Raw genomic sequence first — 19,756 nt, forward strand, 5'->3', positions numbered from 1 at the left:
ACTCTTATATATTGTACCGAATGGTGATGTGTGAAGGACAACCTTGTAGTTGCTCTAAAACAAACTAACACTTTTTGTAACGTAGGCTATAGACCATCAGCATTGAAGTGCGTTTAGTATTCTTTAAGAATGACTGTGTCTATGAGCCCTAAGTTTATGCTGTGATTGACTGAATTGAAGTCCTACAATTAGAGTTGTATTCTTTTCTTAACAAATATACTTTCACTTTAAACTGTTTTTATTGTAATAATCAGATTATAAATAATGATTGTTAATAAAATATATTGATACATTTTAAATTCAGTCAATATAGGATTTAGCCCATGTAGGCAGGATAAAGCAATTTATGATTAACAGCAATATGATTATTCTACACATTAGCCAGTGACAGCGCTGGGGTAGGTGGAGAGAGGCATGTTGGGGGCTGGGAACGATGGTTCATTCCATCTATACTTTTAAAAATGTTCTACATTTCAGAAATATAATTTTAAGAATGAATTGCCCAACTCGTGTACCTGCACAGTGGTGGTCTCTTCCCTTAGACCCTTCTACTGCTACTGGTGGACCCCTAAAAAAAAAAATCAAAGCAGGACCAATGTAATTCTGTAAGTGCCTGTTTATATATTAGTGTTTCCTGTTGAAACGGTCTAGGTGGAAGGGGAGGAGGTTACTGCCAGGAAAGATGATGCTTGATTTAGAACCCTCTCCTTCACCATCTACACAACTTAGGCTGGCTTGTCTCCAAGCAAAACTCATCCAGACAGACCCTTTTTGACCCCATTTGGGGTAATCTTGCTTGTGGTAGGTCTCCTGTGTTACTTTTGGGCTGCTATTGCTTATTTTCACTTGGATACTTCCTATGTACAGCTCCTGCAGTAGTTGCAGACTGTAATCCTAAACAGCAGCTCTTCATGGACTTGTGCTGACAGCTCCCATATAAAACCTCACAACTCAGAGTGCATGCATATAAGTCATACTTGCCAACATTTTTTTTTCTTTTTCCGGGAGATGCCGGCTGGGACGTGGGCGTGCAGGGGGCGGGGCTGCGAAATCGCGTCATTTTGGCCCCGCCCCCGTGACGGAATGACGCAAATCGCGTCATTTTACAGTGGGGGCGGGGCTAAACGCCGCGATTCCGGGTGAATCGCGGCGTTTAAACTAAATTTTTCCCCCTTCCTATCAGGGAGATTGCCACACTCGTCCGGGAGACTCTCGCAAAATGCGGGAGTCTCCCGGACAATCCGGGAGAGTTGGCAAGTATGATATAAGTAATGGAGACCTCTAGAACAGTGATGGCTAACCTATGACACTCCAGGTGTTGTGAAACTACAAGCTCCAGCATGCTTTGCCAGTAGATAACTAGCTGATAGCTGGCAGAGCATGCTGGGACTTGTAGTTTCACAACACCTGGAGTGTCACAGGTTAGCCATCACTGCTCTAGAACCTGCTAGTAAAGGAAGCGAGTACCTCTATAGCCAAATGCCATCGGTATGGAGGGACTAACTAGCTATTTTAGGAACATATCAGGGCATTATAAATAATTGCCCATTGACCTTCTGATTGATGACTGCTAGATATTATGCGCTTTGGATTTCTCAGACCTACTGTACACATACAACCTACTTATCTTTTGCTTGCTCTTCTACCCCTTGAATTCTGACTGCACCAATCACTTGAAGTTATACTTTACGGACTTTGTTTTAGGTTGCAGTGGAAGGTGGAGGCTCTCACCTGTTTGCTGTTCAGGTCTCAATGAATTACTTCTCTCTCTTTTCTTACACTCATCCAGAATTCGAGGATGTGCTGAGTGGTATTAGCCACTTGTTTTTAGGCAGTAGAATATGCTTCCAGGTCTTTCCTTCCATTGGCAACACATGTCTTCAGTAAGAAATACTCCCATTGGCAGCTCACTGGCAGAAGCTTGGACTAGTTGGCCAGTAAGTTTGATTTGGAGTAAGAACATGGGAAAGCCTGATTCATTAAGGATCTTAACTTAAGAAACTTCTTATTTCTGTCTCCTGGACAAAACCATGTTACAATGGAGGGGGTGCAAATTAGTATTCTGTTTTGCACATAGGTTAAATACTGACTGTTTTTTCATGTAGCACATAAATATCAACTTTAAATTTCAGTGTACAAATAAGCTATCAAGTATTTGTGTGCTACATGAAAAAACAGTCAGTATTTAACTTATGTGCAAAACAGAATACTAATTTGCACCCCTTGCATTGTAACATGGTTTTGTCCAGGAGACAGAAATAAGAAGTTTCTTAAGTTAAGATCTTTAATGAATCAGAACCTAGGTTCTGTTTGCATACTGTACCGTTCCACATTTGCCCAGATGCTTGGGCCGGGTTAAGTCCCTGTAAACCTTCTAAATCCCCTCCTGTCCCTCTGTTTTCCTTCAACTTTTATTGTACCTCTTTTTTTTACTTTTCTGCCATGTCGACAAAATGCATCTTAAAGTATTTTATTATATCTTGAAATAAGCCTATTTGCCTACTTGTTTTTGTTAAGTACAAACTATCAAAAAAACATAAATAATAACACTGTATTATGCCTTTTTCAAGTACTTTTGCGTGTACAAATTGTTTTGAAAGCAATATCTATTGCTGGATCTCTTAACAAGAATAATCTCATGATTGTACATTTCTGGCTACTTTGTGGCACTGCGTTGATGATGTGTATGACATTTATATTAACACAGAACAGTGACCAATATGGCATCCTACTCAGAGCTGTAATAATCACATGGGGCCCTAGGGAGGGAAACTAAGAGAAACACTGCAGAATACTTGTCCTCTGGAAGAAGCAGATGTCTGTTGCTCTATGCTGCCCTTCATTCTCCTCACCTTGGACTGTAATTGTAGAAATCTTAAATAAAATTAATGAATGAGGCACAAATTCTGGCAAAGTAATCAGTTTTACTCTGTACTTATAACAACATGTTTTGGGCAGCGAGCGCCCTTAGTTCGTAAAACAGAGATTTCAGACAAAGTTGAGGAAGGGCACTGGCTGCCCTAAATGTGATGGAATACATAGAGAGTAAAACTGATTACTTTGCCTTTCAATAAAGCAGCCTTCTGTGCCCTGCACATAATTATAATAACACTGAGCCCTTGCGATTATCTGATTAATTGCAAACATGTACAAATGCTCAGTCATCCACTTTACACAGACCCCCAGTACACTGCATACCTCCTTCCCCCAATCCGACAGACCCTCCTGTTGCACCAAGACCCCCATATTACATAGATATCTACATTGTACAGCCCACTCCCCAATATTGCTCTGACTTACACAAACTGCAAATCCTAACACATTATACAGACCCCAATATTACACATACATCTCTATATTGTCCAGACTCACACAAAACCCACTCAACCTCCATAGCAATGCTTATGTCCTCCTGTGAAGGTGGAATGGTATTTTCCTCCCAGCGGTGAACTACACTTCCCTGGATCATTTACATGATTTGTGTGCATTGTGCATGGGGCTCCAGACTAAAGTCTACCCCATGAGCATCATTCAAATTGTACCTCTGTGTGTCACTCAGTCTTGGGCCACTGGCACCTGTGTTGCCTTGCAGGTGACCCAGCCCTACTCCTATCCACATTAATTGTGTTCCACAACAGCTGGAGAACCGCAGGTTCCCTAATTGTGCCGTTTACTGTTCTCTTCTAACACCTGCATGTAAAACACCCATTCACAGTTCTGCAGCCTATTTTTGTGCTGCTTTGATTATTTTTGGCCCAGCAGAACAGCCACGTTTTATCCCAGTAGTATCGTCTAGTTCTCTATAGAATATGTGTAATTGATGTCCTCTTTGCTGGATGAAGGTATTTTTATGAAGGTTCACAGGGTGTGTTTGGGGAAAATGATGGCACTTTACACTCATGTAGAAGACTCTATTAAATTATTGATGTCCTTTGGTCCTGGATCTTGCTGTGTTCATAGCCTACAGAGTTTAGAACACGCTTGTATACTAGTGAAGACATGATTTTGTTAAGGATTAAATATTAATCCTATAGAATTCTTTTAGAGCACATCACAACATTTACCCGTGAATTACACTGGCAGCTTTTCAAAGCATTGGATAGTTATTTTTATTTGTATTTGTTACAGATTGCTTTTTGTAATGTTCTTTTCTTCTGAAATTGATTGTGAATTAATTAATTCCTTGGTGTTCATGCAACAAAACCACGCATGAACATTGGTGAGAGTTCCTGACAGAATCATTTTGGATTGTTGAAATTAAGTTGTTCCTGATCTTAAACTGCATACTGTTGATTTCCCTCTTCATTGCACTGTACCTTTATAATGGTTAACTTAACACTCTAAAATCTTATCTATGAAATAAACACACTGACAACTTGATTTTGGCAAAATAAACAGGTCACAGTTTATTAATTACAAATTATAAAGGGTGGCGGCGAGAGCAATCCAATCAGCTAACGACTAATAGCAAAACCGAACAGTGCATGACCCACGGGCCGTAACCTATGGTCCCAGGACCTAGTCCTTTACAATCGGCCGGTGCTAAATCTGGCGTCATCGTGACTACTCCCCTCTGGGCTCACAAGGACGTACACGCACAGGGCAGGTCGATGGGTCCTCGGACAGAGGTACCAAGAGCCAGGGTGCTTTGAAAGGAGTAGTGACGTGCGGCCAATCAGCGGTAGCACCATGTGAATTAGCCGCTGATTGCAAAAGCTCTCCCGCCTACTGTGCCTCCTTTAACATAGGAAAAGAAATACAAATATAATTAACTAAAATTCCATTACCGGGAGGGTGGGAGGGGCTTCCTGAAGTCAAGAGAGAACACGCCCAATGATTAAAGAATATGTAAACTCAGCTGAGTCCCACCCCCCTGCTTCCATAGGCTGCAGCATGTCACCTGACTTAACTCTGTAAAGTAAATGCCTGATTTGTGACAAACAGATGCATTTATCTGCATTCAGCTTAAGGCCTCATTTTTCATAGTATAGTTCTCCGTTCCCCTGGATGATGACGTTAGTACGAGCTACGTAGATTCTCTGCCCTTGGGCTTATTGTGTGGTACCTCTGCTGTGAGGCTGAAAAAGGCCATTCAGTATTGTTTCCAACGTTGTGTCATTTCCTGTTTACAATTTGTTATCTCACCGTATTGTTCCTTCTAAACTCTGACTATAATTGTGAGCTAGTGTGTGTGCTGGCATACATACCAGCCATACTGTCCATCTGTCTAGTTTTCAACCAAACAGATCGGTTGTAGTTTTCAGGTCATCTTTAAACCAGATTCCAGACATCACACTCCCCAGTAGAGATTTCCCAGTTATGAATATGAGGTATGCATGTATGTAGTTTAGGTGACTGAAGGGGCTCTGCAACAAAAACAGTAAATAAAATATTAACCTGCCGTAGTTCTTACTATTTAAGCTAAAGAAATTTTCTTCACAAGTGTGGAATCAGCTCATGAAATGTTCATTATTTTCCATCAAGGTATAGGCGATGCTAGACAGCTATCTGGGGAATGTTGCAAAATAGTCTCTGTATTATGCACCTGTTAATAACAACCGAACGGTCGTAATTATAAATGTCAATTAAGCCTTCTATACACAGAGACCTATTCAGTATAGTTTATATAGATTAATGTAGCAGACAGGATGAGTGAGTCAAGGTAAGGCTGCTGGTATTGAAAGTAATTGCCATTCATTCTGTTTTGTGGTTCTACGGTGGGCATTTAATTTTAGCTAACGACAAATTATTATTATCGTTTTGATATCTGTCTATCTATATATGTATATATATATATATATATATATATATATATACGCTGTACAAAAGATATGTAATCATTCACATCAGTCTCTGCCCCAATTGAGCTTACAATCTATATTCCCTACCCCCCCCCCCCCCCCCCCACACACACACATTAGGGTCCATTGGCAACATGCCTACTATTCGTACCTTCCTTCCATGAGGGTTAAACAAAGGGATGGGCTGGGCTGGACTTAGGATAAAGTGGATGATGTTGCATATCGCACCATATCACCCCTGCTAATTCACTCACTTGATAGTGGTCTGATATGTGTCATTACAGCATGTCCCCATCCACTTTATAGGCTGCTCAGAGGTCTTCAGGGAGAATTGCCTGCACCCCTGAGAGGCCTCCCAATAATCCCGTAGTCTCCCACACATTCCGGTAATGTCAGCAACAATGCTTTAAAACAGGAAGAAGAATTTGTAGAAAATCTGATTGGGGTTATTTGCTAGGGACGTTGTGACCAGTAATCACTATTCTAGCTGGCAATAAACCAATGATAGGGTTACCGCACAAATGCACTCTTACATCTGTGTCCGTAAACTACCCCGGATGTTAAGATTGAATTTAACTTTTTCTGTTCTTCTGTATTAAGTTTTCATGGTGGTGTTTGTTGGGGTGGCTTTCTTTTTCATCTTCTAGAAAGCCTACTGAATTTGTTTCTTTCCTTATTATAGTTTGCTATTGACATTAGAAAGTAACGACAGCAGATAGATATTGGTGGTAAATACTTGGAGTAATACATTGTAGAATAAATGAGTGGCACAATATATAGCACCTAGCGAAAAGTCAGCCGGTAGGACATGACCATAGCGGGGAGGATTGCCCCGTGGCCCTCCGCTGCTCCTTGCCAGCTTAGGAGGTGAACTTGTGCAACATGCTCTGGTATTTTTGCCAAATCTGTCGAGAATTGTATACGTGCACCTGGATTGGTCTAAAGTGTGTTAGAAAAAGAAGGAGGAGTTGAGCGTGCTGGGGGCTATATAGCTGGTGAACCTGCGTTCCAACTCTTTCCAGGAACCCACATGGAGGCAATCCTACCTTGCCTGTCTGGTTGTCTCATGTTGGTTGAAGACTGTTCTGTTCTTAGGGTTACATGGGGTGTGTGTGTGTGTGTGTGTATTAATTTTTATATATATATATATATATATATATATATATATATATATATATATATATATATAATGTGAGTGCATGTGTGGAACAAATACTGAGACGTTGGAATTTATGCAGGTATATATTTAACTGAATGTCGCAGCCTATTTTTCACTTTTGGGAAGGGTGCTTGGAGGTTCTCCCCGGAAAGTGTGAGGCTAGTAACTAACAAAGGCGACCCTGTTCAGTGATTACCTTGTAGGGGGGTCTCTGTGACGTGGCCTTGATGGTGGTCCTATGGGGTCTGATCCCCTTGTGTGATTATTACTGGGAGTGAACATCTGGTGGATAGGTAGGGGGACATCTGTAACCCTGTGGTATGTAGACTGTGCACGGTATCAGTGACCTTACAGTATTGAATTTGTGCAGGTGATACTTGACCCATGAGGCAGTGAGTTGTCTGAAATGCCCCTCGCCTTGTGTAATAAATGTAGTGGTCATTTTGTCTCTACAGAGATGTGTTATGTGTTTATTACCAGTGGTGCCGGCTCTCATGGGTGGGGTATAGAGAGGAAGGAACCATACCCCCTTCTATGGTAAAGCTTGTGAGGTTTCTTTGAACTAGAAATATTAACCCTAGTAAATAACCGACTTTACAATAGTACTTCTAAAGTGTTTTTGACATGCAAAAACAAAATGCAACTTGATATTATTTATTCAGAAATGTTTGTGGTGATTTTTGTATGCAACCCTATGGGCTGCGAACGAAAATCCACGTTATTGCGGTACCGTATTACCGGCAATACTGCGCACTTCCCGCGGTAACGTGCATTACCGCAGACCGGAATCGTAATTGAATATTCCCCAATGAGCCATGGAGTGCCTCTGGAACGGTCGTGAAAGCTCTCCGCGGCGATGTTACATAGCAGGTTTCTCTTTGCCGATTTCTCCTTGTCCCCTGCGATGAGGCGATGTTGAGGTACCATAGTACCGGAAAATTAGCTCAGCCGCGATGTTCGTAGGTATATCGCAGCTAATTAAATATGCCCCATTGACCAATATCATAGCAGTCTATGGAAATGCTCATTGTGTACATACATAGTGAAGGCTGTTAACTAGCATTGTGTCCTTTACGGTATTGCATTGTGCAATATCTATTCTGCACATTATAAATAATGACTATAATAAGAGCAATAATAATGTTGAATAAGTATAATAGAATAAGTAATGCCAATAAAAAACTCCTGACTACTCTGTGAGAGGAATATTATTAGTTACACCCAAGCTGCATTAATCTTACGTGGTTAGGGTAACGTTGGCATAGTTACTGTAGTATGTTGTTTAGACATAACCGTACAGAGACTGTAATGTTAGAAAATATTATTTTACTGAAAAAATAGTAGATGCTAGGAGCAAGCTTCCAACAGATGTATATTGATGGAATGGCATTAGATGAATGTAAACACGATTAGGAAAACCAAAGGTCTGTCCTGAAAAATTGTTGACAAATTAGGCATACTTACCTACTTTCGTAAAGCTCTGTCCGGGAGACGGGCGTGACTGGAGGGTGGGAAGGGGCGGGATGTGGCCAAACGCGTAATTTTGGCCCCGCCCTCCACAACGGAAATGCCGTTTTGTCACGGGGGGGCGATTCCCCGCGAATTGCGTCATTTAGTGGTGGCAGTAGCGGGACGTGGGAGATTTACCAGCTCTCCCGGGAGTCCATGAGACCGACCCGAATTTCGTGAGTCTCCCGGAATGTCCGGGAGAGTTGGCAAGTATGATATTAGGCTGTACCTCTGATTTGTCCCTCAATACCGATTTTCCCATGAGTACATGCTCTTGTATAGATACCGCACCTAATTTAATTTAGAAAATCTTGGCTGTTGGGAGGAATGTATTTATAAAAAGTAAGTCTTAAGAGATCTCTAGTGACATCACTGAGGCCTAAGGCATATAATCAATTGGTCTGAGTAATAAGTATTAACCTCCGTCTCATACCTCAGTGAGGCCACGGGTTCCTAGTGAATGCATGGGCTTCATTACTCTGTGTATAGACAGTAAATCTGTAGCGCTCTCTGTGGTAAGCACTGTTTGTGACTGACGAACATGTGTAGGATCGATTGTTCTGCTCACATGCTTGTCTAATGGAAATAACATGTTCTCTTGTTCACAGGGGCGAACTATGCAAGTAGCAAGCGGCCTCCACTTGCTGTCGACGGGCCAAGTCTCCAGACCAGGAGTCCAGCACCATCCAAGCAGACCGTCCTATCTTGGCAAGCAGCCATCGATGCTGCCAGGCAGGCCAAAGCTGCCCAGAATATGAGCGCCACTGAGCCCCTGCCGGTCGGATCCCTGTCCCAAAAAAAACGGCTGCAGTATGCTAAGAGCAAGAAGCAAGGAGGGGGCTCAACAAACAACAGACCAGCCCGTGCCCTTTTCTGCTTATCTCTGAATAACCCAATCCGGAGAGCCTGTATCAGTATAGTAGAATGGAAGTATCCTTTACTGTTCCTAGCTTCATTTGTTGTGATGTCACCACATTATTATTATTATTATTATTATTATTATTATTATTATTATTAATAGTCATTTATATAGTGCCTACATATTGCACAGTACTTTACAGAGAATATTTAATAATTCACATCATCCCAATCCCCATAATGAAACATAACTTATTAAAATAAAGATATGGTTTCTAGAGTTATTCTTGCAGAATAAAATACGTCATCTCCCAATTCTGTAGGACCCTTTGTTCTAATGTCTAATGCCATCTTTCCTTTTAAAGTGCATTATTTTAGTCTGTATTTAGCACATGATGTGATGCTTTCAAATGTGTTCACTTGACAAGCCTGGACAAGGGGTAGTTCACCGTACATCCTTTATAATCATGGACTGTATGATGATTGATTTCACTTTCTTCACTAGAACACCATTAAAGGTCATTAACATTGCAGAAAGGTGCAAATCTGCTTTAAAACCATAACAACCAATCACCAATTGGCTTTTATCTGTGTAGTGCAAGTAAGACAATGAATGCAAATGTCTAATTGGTTGCTGTTGTTTGAGTGCAGTTTTGCACCATGAAATAATGTTAGTAAATAGCTGTCCTTCCCCTGGCTACATTGTTTTTTTTCTTTTGAAGCAATGTAGTGTTATGACCTGGCTCCCAGTTTCTAGTTGCCAGCATCAGGCAGGTAGACTAAGCCCACACCATGTTACAGCACCAACGCTACGCCTATTGCCTGTTTGGAGCTATGATTTGGTGTGACATTGGTGCTTTGGTGAGGCGGTAAAATTGTTCAAATGATAGTTGTCATACCAAATAAGATGAATCTGTAAAATATTTGATTTCCTGTAAATACGTGCGTAATCACATTGACACATTCGGCTGCTTGAAACGCAGGCCAAGGAACCAGCGATGCCTGAAACTGAGCCAATTGGTTGTGATTGCCTTATTCTCAGGCACCATGCTTATTTTGGCCCACACATTGTGATATCATAGGCAGATATACTGATATTGCCAGTAATTATGTAACCATCAGAGCATTCAAAGAAATTTAAGGTAATAACAGCATACTTGACAAATTTAGCAAGTTGGCGTCCAGGGGGATAGGTGGGTGTATGGGGCGGAGCTATGCAAATCACATCATTTGGACACACCTACTAAACTCACATTATCAATTCTAACCTATAATGGCAGAGGGCGGGTCCACGATCACTCGTCATAAGCCCCGTCCCCACCACTTACCTAAACACACTGGGCAGGATCCGGGGGAATTGCCTGCTCTCCCGGGAATCCAGGAGCACTCCCAGAAATTTGGAAGTCTTCAAAACATTCTGGGAGAGTAGGTAAGTATGAAATACAGCCCACCCTCTACTACAGTGTAATAAAATATTATTGGGCTGGGGGCTTTGTCCTTTTTATTTTAGACAGTTATCTATGTAACTGTTCTAGACATTAACAAAAGAAGTGATCCCCTTCTGTGCCAAACTGCGTTATGTTATGTTAATTACAAAAAGTGATGCACTTCATTTTAACACGTATACACATAACAAATGTCCTATATGTAGTATCTTTATTTTTTTTTTATTTGATTTTGTTGTAACCTTAACCTTATTTTCAGACCATTTGACATATTTATACTAGTGGCGATTTTTGCCAATTGTGTGGCCTTAGCTGTTTACATTCCGTTCCCCGATGATGATTCCAATTCCACCAACCACAACTTGGTAAGTCCTGCCGTATTTTCCTGCTATATAAGCTGTTGAGTTGGGTCAGGGTGACAATTCTACGTGTCGCAAAGTATTGTTATTACAGACAATTCTGAAAGAAGCTGGATCTTTATTTTGTGATTGAAGACGTTGCAGATTTCCTGGCAAACTCCTGTAAATCACGTCCTGAACATGTGCAGCTTGTTACATGACAGCCAGACACTTGTGAATTAGATTTGTAGGGGGTGAATTGAAGCTAGATAAACAAGGTTATGTTCTTTGATGTCTCAAGTAGATATTTGTATAATGAGAAGCAAACTGTAAACAAAATATATTGAGGTTGTTGTATGTGATGTATCTGGATTCTGTCTTTTCTGTGGTTTTATATTTGTAGTGCAGATTTGGGGGTAAATGTATCAAGCTGAGAGGTGGCTTTGAAAAACCAATCAGATTCTAGCTATCATTTATTTAGAACATTCTACAAAATGACAGCTAGAATCTGATTGGTTGCTATAGGTAACATCTCCACTTTTCAAACCCGCTGGAAAACTCTCAGCTTGATACATTTACCCCTTGGACTACAATCTAATCAATGTTTATCAGACCAGTCAATGTGGGGGTTAAGTTTAACTGTAGTGTGTTTGGATGGAGTAAGTGATGTATTTATCTAAAAAGGAAAAGTGGAGGTGTTGCCCATAACAACCAATCAGATTCTAGCTATTATTTTTTACAGTGTACTACATAAATAATAGCTAGAATCTGATTGGTTGCTATGGGCAACACCTCCACTTTTCCTTTATAGAAGGTTTGATAAATATTAATCTGTATTTACTATTAAATCCCTAAAGGAAAAAAGTTATATTTTTTTTACTTCTCCCGTGTTATCTGTGTTACATAATACTTATGAGAAGAATTTATAGCAATGTTACTGTTGCAGACTTAACCTAGCTTCTGTAGGTGTTGCCACCTTTACAGAACTTGCCATGATTTTAAGAATTATTACGGAAATAGGTGTGAACGGGGGTGGCTCAGGGGTGTGACCAAGTTTGTCCCAATGTTTCAGTTGAGAATGTTCGGATTATTGGTAATAATAATATGACTTATTAATGATTTTGACAATGATTGTCAGTCTACATCTGTATTTTATTCTAATAATTCCAGTGTTTCTCTTACTAAAGCTGGGAACACATCTTTGCAATTATCGTGCAGATCACATGATTGGCAACCCTTTGTTCAGCTATTGCAAGAGTGTGTATGCTCTCACGATCATGTTTTATCTTACACATCACATCTGATGATTTCATCTCCTAAACTTCCTAAAAATCACCATCAACGATGGAACAATGTTGGGCAAATGTGGAAGTGTGTATGCACTCACAACCAGCAGTGTAGGCAGATATCTGTAGAGCGTCATGATCTTTTCAGCAGATGGTTTTGAGAGATGCAGATCACAGATCTGAAGGTAAATGTGTAGGTGTGTACGCATGAATGGGCATGATCATTGGGACTTTCAGTCGTTGATGAAATCGTTATAGAAATTGCATCTGAAGTAAGACTGCAAAGGTGTGTACTCAGCTTAAGCCGGAAAGCCTGTGGGTCTTCTTCACCCTGTACAGTAGTTTGTAAAGGATCTCCTAGTGTGATGGAGTAACACTGTTGTTGTTACCACTGATGGATGTTTGGTTATTGCTGTGGTCTTAGAATCAGCTGTGATGGACCTGGCACCTCCTGCTCTGTAATTGTCACAAATAGAATGATTGTGCATTGTTCACGTGTCATCTTTTTTTATTGTATAACTTCTTTACTGGAAGCATGTCGAGAGCATCAAAATCAAATTATTACAACAATGACATTTCACAAAGGTGTATCTGTGAGGCTATTTTCATCAGCAAATATGTATAAAGATTAAACAGTATTTATATTATAAGATTACAAAACAGTCAATAATTACTGTAGTCTCTCTAATAACAGTGAATAAAGAAACCATCATATGTCTCTCAATATATTTATTTGCTGGAGGCTGGAGGCAGGCATAACGTAGGAGAAAAAATTAACAGAAAAACCTAAAAAAAAGTGGTAGGGAACTTATAGATGAATAGGGGAGGTCAACTGCTACCACTCGAAGACCGTACAATGAGTTATATTGGAGGCATTTGTGTATGTGCATTGCGGTAACAGCTGATAGGGTGGCGATATAACTCTTCCGCATATCGAAGAAACGTTAAACTGTAGAATCCATAGATAACTCCACCCAGTCCATATTAAACAAATAGAACAATTTTTCTCTGAAAAGAGTCAAGGAGGCCTGGCTAATGTGAATCCAAATTTGTAGGACAGAATTACGTGCTGCAGCGATTATGGTTAAAAGTAATCTGCTCCCTCCGGTAATTTTTTGGTTCTTTGGGAATATTACTAGAATCGCCCCTTCTGGGGTAAAAGGGACAACATTAAGAAGATCCTTTATTGTAAATCTTCTAACCTGTTGCAAAAACATCTAATTATGGGGCACTGCCAAAAAAACAATGTGTTAAATCAGCGTCCTCTAATCCACACCTACTGCAACGAGTGGTAGCAGAAATTCCTATTTGAAATCTACGATGAGGGGATAGGTCTGCTCTGTGAAAGATATTCAGTGTACTGTACATGCTGGGAGACAAGAGCTTACACGAAGTCTCAAGAGCCCGTAGGAGATCTGGAGGGAGAGATGGAGAGCCAGCGGCTCATCCCTGTAGAGGAGGAAGAGTGATCAATAGGGGTCTTTAGATAATTACAATGTAGGGAAATAGCTTTGGATTTTTCAATGGGGAACCTTAAGAATTTATCTACCAAATGATTCCAGTCCAGTTCTGAGAATACTTGCATTACCGAACTTACATAATGCTGGGCTTGTAGAAAAGCTAGTGGATAGGCCTCTACAACCAAAAATTTCGCAGTTTTTTTTAAGTCATATATTTTTGTTTTACATTTATTTACTTTTTTTAACAAAAAATTCTTGAACTTAATTCCCGTAGAGTACAAAGCTTATATTGATGCTCCAGTTTCTTTAATGTGTTTTTGTTATGCATTATTCATTTTGATTTTTTTTTATATTCTAATCTATAGAGACTGATAAGAACAAGCAAAGCTTCTAAAATGGGGGCGAGGGGGGGGGGGGGGGGGGAATATATCAACCAGTCCAGCGTACATGATTATTCTTTTTGAAATTCACGTCTGATTGCATTTCTCATTCAAGTAGTTTGAATTTCAAATCGTTTAACCCTTTCAGTACCATTCCTATCAACATTTCCATTGTCCGGAGAGGGACAGACACAGGCGCACACCATGGGGGTACTTCAGATATAGATAATCATAAAGACTATAGCAGTATATTATAAGAATATATATTATATGATAAGTGTATATTTTACAGACAGTTCTAGGAGTCAGTGGAGTAGTTTGAAGCAAAGAGTGATGGGAAGGTTGGGGGGAAGATAGGTGGTAGTGCCCAAAAGGACAACACTAATGAGGTAATCAATATGATACGTTCAGACATTTGTAATTACTATACACTCACAGTATTTCTTTTCCAGTCAACAGTCCTGACTTTCCCGGGCTCTCCCAATTCCAGGTTGTCAATGGGGGTGTGGCCTGTCATAGAAAGGGGTGGGAGTTTGTGGAAAATGGCGGATCTTGTCATGATTGGATAGATTGTTAGGCGGTAGGGTATTTCAGTTATCAGACCCCTAGCCTTTTCCCAGCTAAACGTGGGTTTGTATAAATTTACTTTATACTTCTCAACTGTCTGTGTTTTTGAACTAAATCCCCCTGAGTCTCTGTCCTTGTACTCTTCCTCTTCTAGTTCTACTATACAGATCCACTGGCCCCCAAAAATGTATGGTAGTACATAGAGTCGTTAGGTGCATATTTAATTGTCTGCGGAGTGCCTCTGGAACGGGTGTGAAGGCACTCTGCTTTACCACAGCATCGCGGATTTCCCTTCATCCCTCATAGGTTTGTGAGGGGAAATTTGCGATGCTGCGGTACCGTATTGCCCAAAAAAATGTGCATCTGCGATGTTCATCCGTACATCGTGGCTAATTGAATATACCCCCTAGTGTTTTCCTTTAAAAAAAAAAAAAGCATAAACCTTTTGATAAAAAATATTGAAGGTAGGGAAAAGAGGTACAGAAAAAAGAAAATGGACAGGGGTGGGTACATAGTGGGGAGCAGGCAAAATAATGAACACCGAGCAGCACAGATATTACCTCAGATAGAGAGCCCTTCGTTCATATAGAAGGACCTGAGGCAAACTTGGGTATGGGAATGTCAACAAGGCACCAGAGACAAGACGGTCGTGTCAGGGCTGGAGGAGTCGGATATCACTGGCCCTTAGTGGTTTCAAGTGAACACAATAAGAATGTATAGAAACAACATGTGTTATTGATGTGTGAATCAGTATAAGCCAACTTGCACACAAACCTCTCCCATCACACATAACTGTCTGCCATCCCTGCACAAGGAAGGAGATGATTCTGGACTCCTTGGGGTATATTTACTAAACTGCGGGTTTGTTGCCTATAGCAATCAATCAGATTCTAGCTGTCATTTTGTAGAATGTACTAAGTAAATGATAACTAGAATCTGATTGGTTGCTATAGGCAACATCTCCACTTTTTCAACCCTGCAGTTTAGAAACTATCCCCCCTTGTTTATGACATGCTTGACACCACCATTTTCTAGTTTTAGTTTCCAAAACCGCCAACCGGCTGGTAACCCAATGATTTGGTATATATCTGTACATACTGACATGCATAGGTGTATAATAGTTACCTGTGATACACACAGACTGTATGATAAGCAAGAACAAGACATTGGTTATGAGTAGAAATGTATTCCTCTTTTAATTGTCAGTCATACAGATTATACCATTATTCTCATAATGCACTTTGTTAATCTAGTTGTTATAATTGTTTTTCAATTATATTTATGGTTTAATTTTGCTATTTGAAATGTACAAGAACAACTTTTGATGAATAGGGATAAAAGAAAACCATTACGTTTTGTTTAGTAATATGGTTATAAGAGCATAAATGAGCTGCAAACCATTTCAGCCAATTATATATTAGCTTACATCAGTCAGCGCTTAGTAACACTAATGAAAGCAAACGTGATTGGTTGGTGCGGGTCACAGTACAGTTGTCCTTTTGGACTGGAATGGTTTTTTGAGTCATAGACCATATAGCACTTTAATTGAATTAAAATACCTGCTGTCTGGTTGTTGTGGAAGTAAATAGAAGCTGATGATATTTCACAATGAGGTTTTTATTGTAAGGAACGTGACAGCTTTTTCTTCTGTTCATCCTTCTACAAACCTATTCTGATGTGAGGATTATACTGCACTGGAAGTTATCAGGCTCCTTCTGCTGAGAGTGGAATGTATTTGCATATCAATGAGCCACTCTTCCTAATGGAGGAAATCTGCAGGTTGCTTATATAAAAGATCTACTAATAAGATTCATAAATACCCATCTAAATGTTTCGGGAGCTCATCAGAACTGAGCTGCCCAATCACAAGCCCAATCAGTCGCTCAACCTAAGTGCCGAGCGACTGGGCCTGTGTCTAGATTGGGCAAACATGGGCACTTGCTTCATGTCTGATCAAACCCACTTGGCAGCTGAGAACAGTAGCATAGGGTTAGATTTACTGAGACCTTTAAAAAGGAAAAAGGTGTTACCCATGTCAGCCAATCAGATTCTAGCTTTTTTTTTGGGGGGGGGGGGGCACAAGGATTGTCCCTCTAACCTTCAAAAGGTCCGCATATTACAATTAATCTCAGTAATAAGTTAAACCAATACATTTAATCAAAGAAAGCAACACCTATTTGTAATAGCAGGTTTTTTAAACAAGTGTTACATGCTATAACAAACATCTGACAATAAAGCAGGAAGGAGATGGGGGCCACAGGTAAAGACTCGGAGGGCCCCATCACTGTTCCAGTACATTCTAGTGGGTATATTTACTAAACTGCGAGTTTGAAAAAGTGGAGATGTTGCCTATAGCAACTAATCATACTCTAGCTGTCATTTTGTAGAATGTAGAAATGATCACTAGAATGTGATTGGTTGCCATAGGCAACATCTCCACTTTTCAAACCCACAGTTTAGTAAATATACTCCTAGGACTCTACAGGCTGCTTTCTTGAGCCTCAAATGACCAAGAGCAGAGGAAACTGTGTGCAGCGAGGTAGATGATAATGTCAAACATCTGGAAACTTGGAAACTTTTAAATATTTGTTTGCGAATGTTACTGGCCTTATTAGAGGGTAACTTTTATTTTAGGTTAAGTGGCCCACCATTGCTCTATGTTCAGGTGAAGGGCAGATACTGGGGTAGGTATTTGTCAAATTGCCTCTGTAAACTCCATCCAGATTTGAAATGACAAAACTTAAACAATGGATGGAAACAGAATTATCTGCACAAGATTGGGGGAAGAAATGATGTTTTCCCATAAATGTCTTCCCGTGTTACCTCCCAGTAGTCCATGTGATCTGACTAGCTGTGATGTTCCGTTACTCGCCATCATGTTCCACAGTTACGGCACATAAAGTAGGACTGCACTGTATATAACATTGTAAACACACTTGAGCTATTATGAGGAAAGCTATATTTATTAAAGTGCTATTCAAAAACTCAAAACATAAATATTCTGTCCTTGTAAATGAATTTTTTTAAATATTACCCAGCATTTGTAAGTAACATTATGTATCCTCCTTTAAATATATTTGTGTGATAGATTTTTTAGAGGCTTTTAACCTGTTTATGGGTCTTTTGGGACTGTGTCTACTCTAGATATTTATTATTGCCATGTGAAGTCATGATGTTTACTGTCACTAGGCTCCGTAGGTTTTGTGGCCTTGTACACACAAAGTTAACTTTAAGATTTCAGTGGCACTTCTTATACCCTATTAAACATGCATTGATGCTTATGGACCAGAACAAGTAAGCGAATGGACCTGCTCACGCACTATCGGCAGCTTTCAGCATACGCTTGGTAAAATTCATTGGAGTTTTATGGGAACACTTATTAAGTGCATGGTACCCTATCCTGCAGGGAAGCTTTGACAGATGCGCCACTTTTCCTGGCGCACCCTATCTTGTATTATTGTTGTTTATTGTTTTACAAGGTCTGGCACCCTTGAATGGGGTTGCGACATGGACTGGACACTTATTCACTGTTTTTAGATTAATCTCTAGATTGGAGCGCTCCAGTTTTGTTGCTTTTATCATCAAGGCCCGTATCTGCCGTTTTTGGATCGTATGCAAAATCACTCTGCTGACGCCCAGAACCGGAAGATAAATCCGTGAACACAGCCCTATCCGCTTCGTTTTCTAGTGCAAAGAACTCTTACTACAACCTAAGATTTAGAGAACGGGGCGGAGAAGGGGCGTTTTGCCGTAGTCAATTTACAGTAAGGGCGTGCCGTACTCAAACGCACACAGGCACGTCCGAATCCAGCTCTGCCCATCTCGGAGTTACTTGTTTTTCTGCCGTATCTCTTGCTCAAGCTAAAGGGCTAGTCTAAGTTCAGATCAGTTGTGATGACCGTCTCATGAGCATCTGTAAAAATGTATGTTATGTTCAGTGGGCATTAAGATCATCCCAATATATGGATTTCATTAAAAAAAACCACACTTTTTTAACTGTTTTTTTTCATTAATGCTTATATTAATAGCAGGCGACTAATACAATATATTTTTTTTCTGTGTGTTCTTTGGCGTATTTATATTCCACATAATGGACGTATTCTGCATCGTGGAGTAATATATATAACACCCATTTATAACTTGATCCACAGATGTGATAAATTATTATCCCGCTGAGATATCTTTATTACAAACCTAATAATGAATATGGGATAAACTCTTACAAATGTCGAGTGGCCTCCGTACCTTCGGAGGGATTATAAAGGAGACAGTAAATGTCAATATTTTTAATAATTACTTTTTCCTTGGGTGCAATGCGTAAACCAGAATAGAGAGATACATAACTCTGCAAACCATGAATTCAGTGTTACCTGGCCAGTATATAAAAGGAATCAATGAAGGGTGGGTAGGGGGGCCTCAGATATGACTTCTGTAACCTTTCCATCTACAGCGCCACTGCGTGAAAATGAGCTGACGGGGTGGGGGGTTACTCAGCGGTGATCACAGCCCCCACATGATTTAAGAGGGTGCCCTGCTAGGAGGACTGTACACAATTCAGACATTCAGAGAGTGTAGGCGAGTATACCTTAAATTGACATTGTTGTAAAACTATCATCACAGCATATAACTGAATTGTGTCTTTAAACCTGTAATATTAATTTGTTTAGACAATAGAGTAGAAGTAGAAGTAACACCTGGACATGTCTGGTCGCTGGTTCCCGCAGGTAGTATAGGACAGTTCCTCCTACCAGGGGTTGACTCAGCCAGACACAATAACCACAACTGTAAATGGTGACACAAGACTTTGGAAAGCTAATTTATAGGGAGATTAGAAAGCAGAGTTGTGGTGGTTCGGGTAAAATAGCAATATGACATGAATGGGTGGACAAACTTGGATATCAATATAAGGTAAAATATTCACACAATACGGTGCTATTGGCAAATTCAATAAAC

The 19,756-nt window shown here is 40.2% G+C and overlaps 1 protein-coding gene across 15 annotated transcripts in view; it reads left to right on the forward strand.

The window, feature by feature from the left end:
* Positions 1-19,756, forward strand: part of CACNA1D (calcium voltage-gated channel subunit alpha1 D) — a 291,185-nt gene that overhangs the window by 19,284 nt on the left and 252,145 nt on the right. For all 15 annotated transcript variants that reach the window (XM_075183238.1, XM_075183237.1, XM_075183227.1 and 12 more), the window contains exons 2-3: positions 9,078-9,399; positions 11,032-11,137. In XM_075183238.1, the coding sequence (XP_075039339.1) occupies positions 9,078-9,399; positions 11,032-11,137 (428 nt within the window). The remainder of the gene's footprint in view (positions 1-9,077; positions 9,400-11,031; positions 11,138-19,756) is intronic.

This window comes from Mixophyes fleayi, chromosome 8, assembly GCF_038048845.1.
Source record: "Mixophyes fleayi isolate aMixFle1 chromosome 8, aMixFle1.hap1, whole genome shotgun sequence".
NCBI lineage: Eukaryota > Metazoa > Chordata > Amphibia > Anura > Limnodynastidae > Mixophyes > Mixophyes fleayi.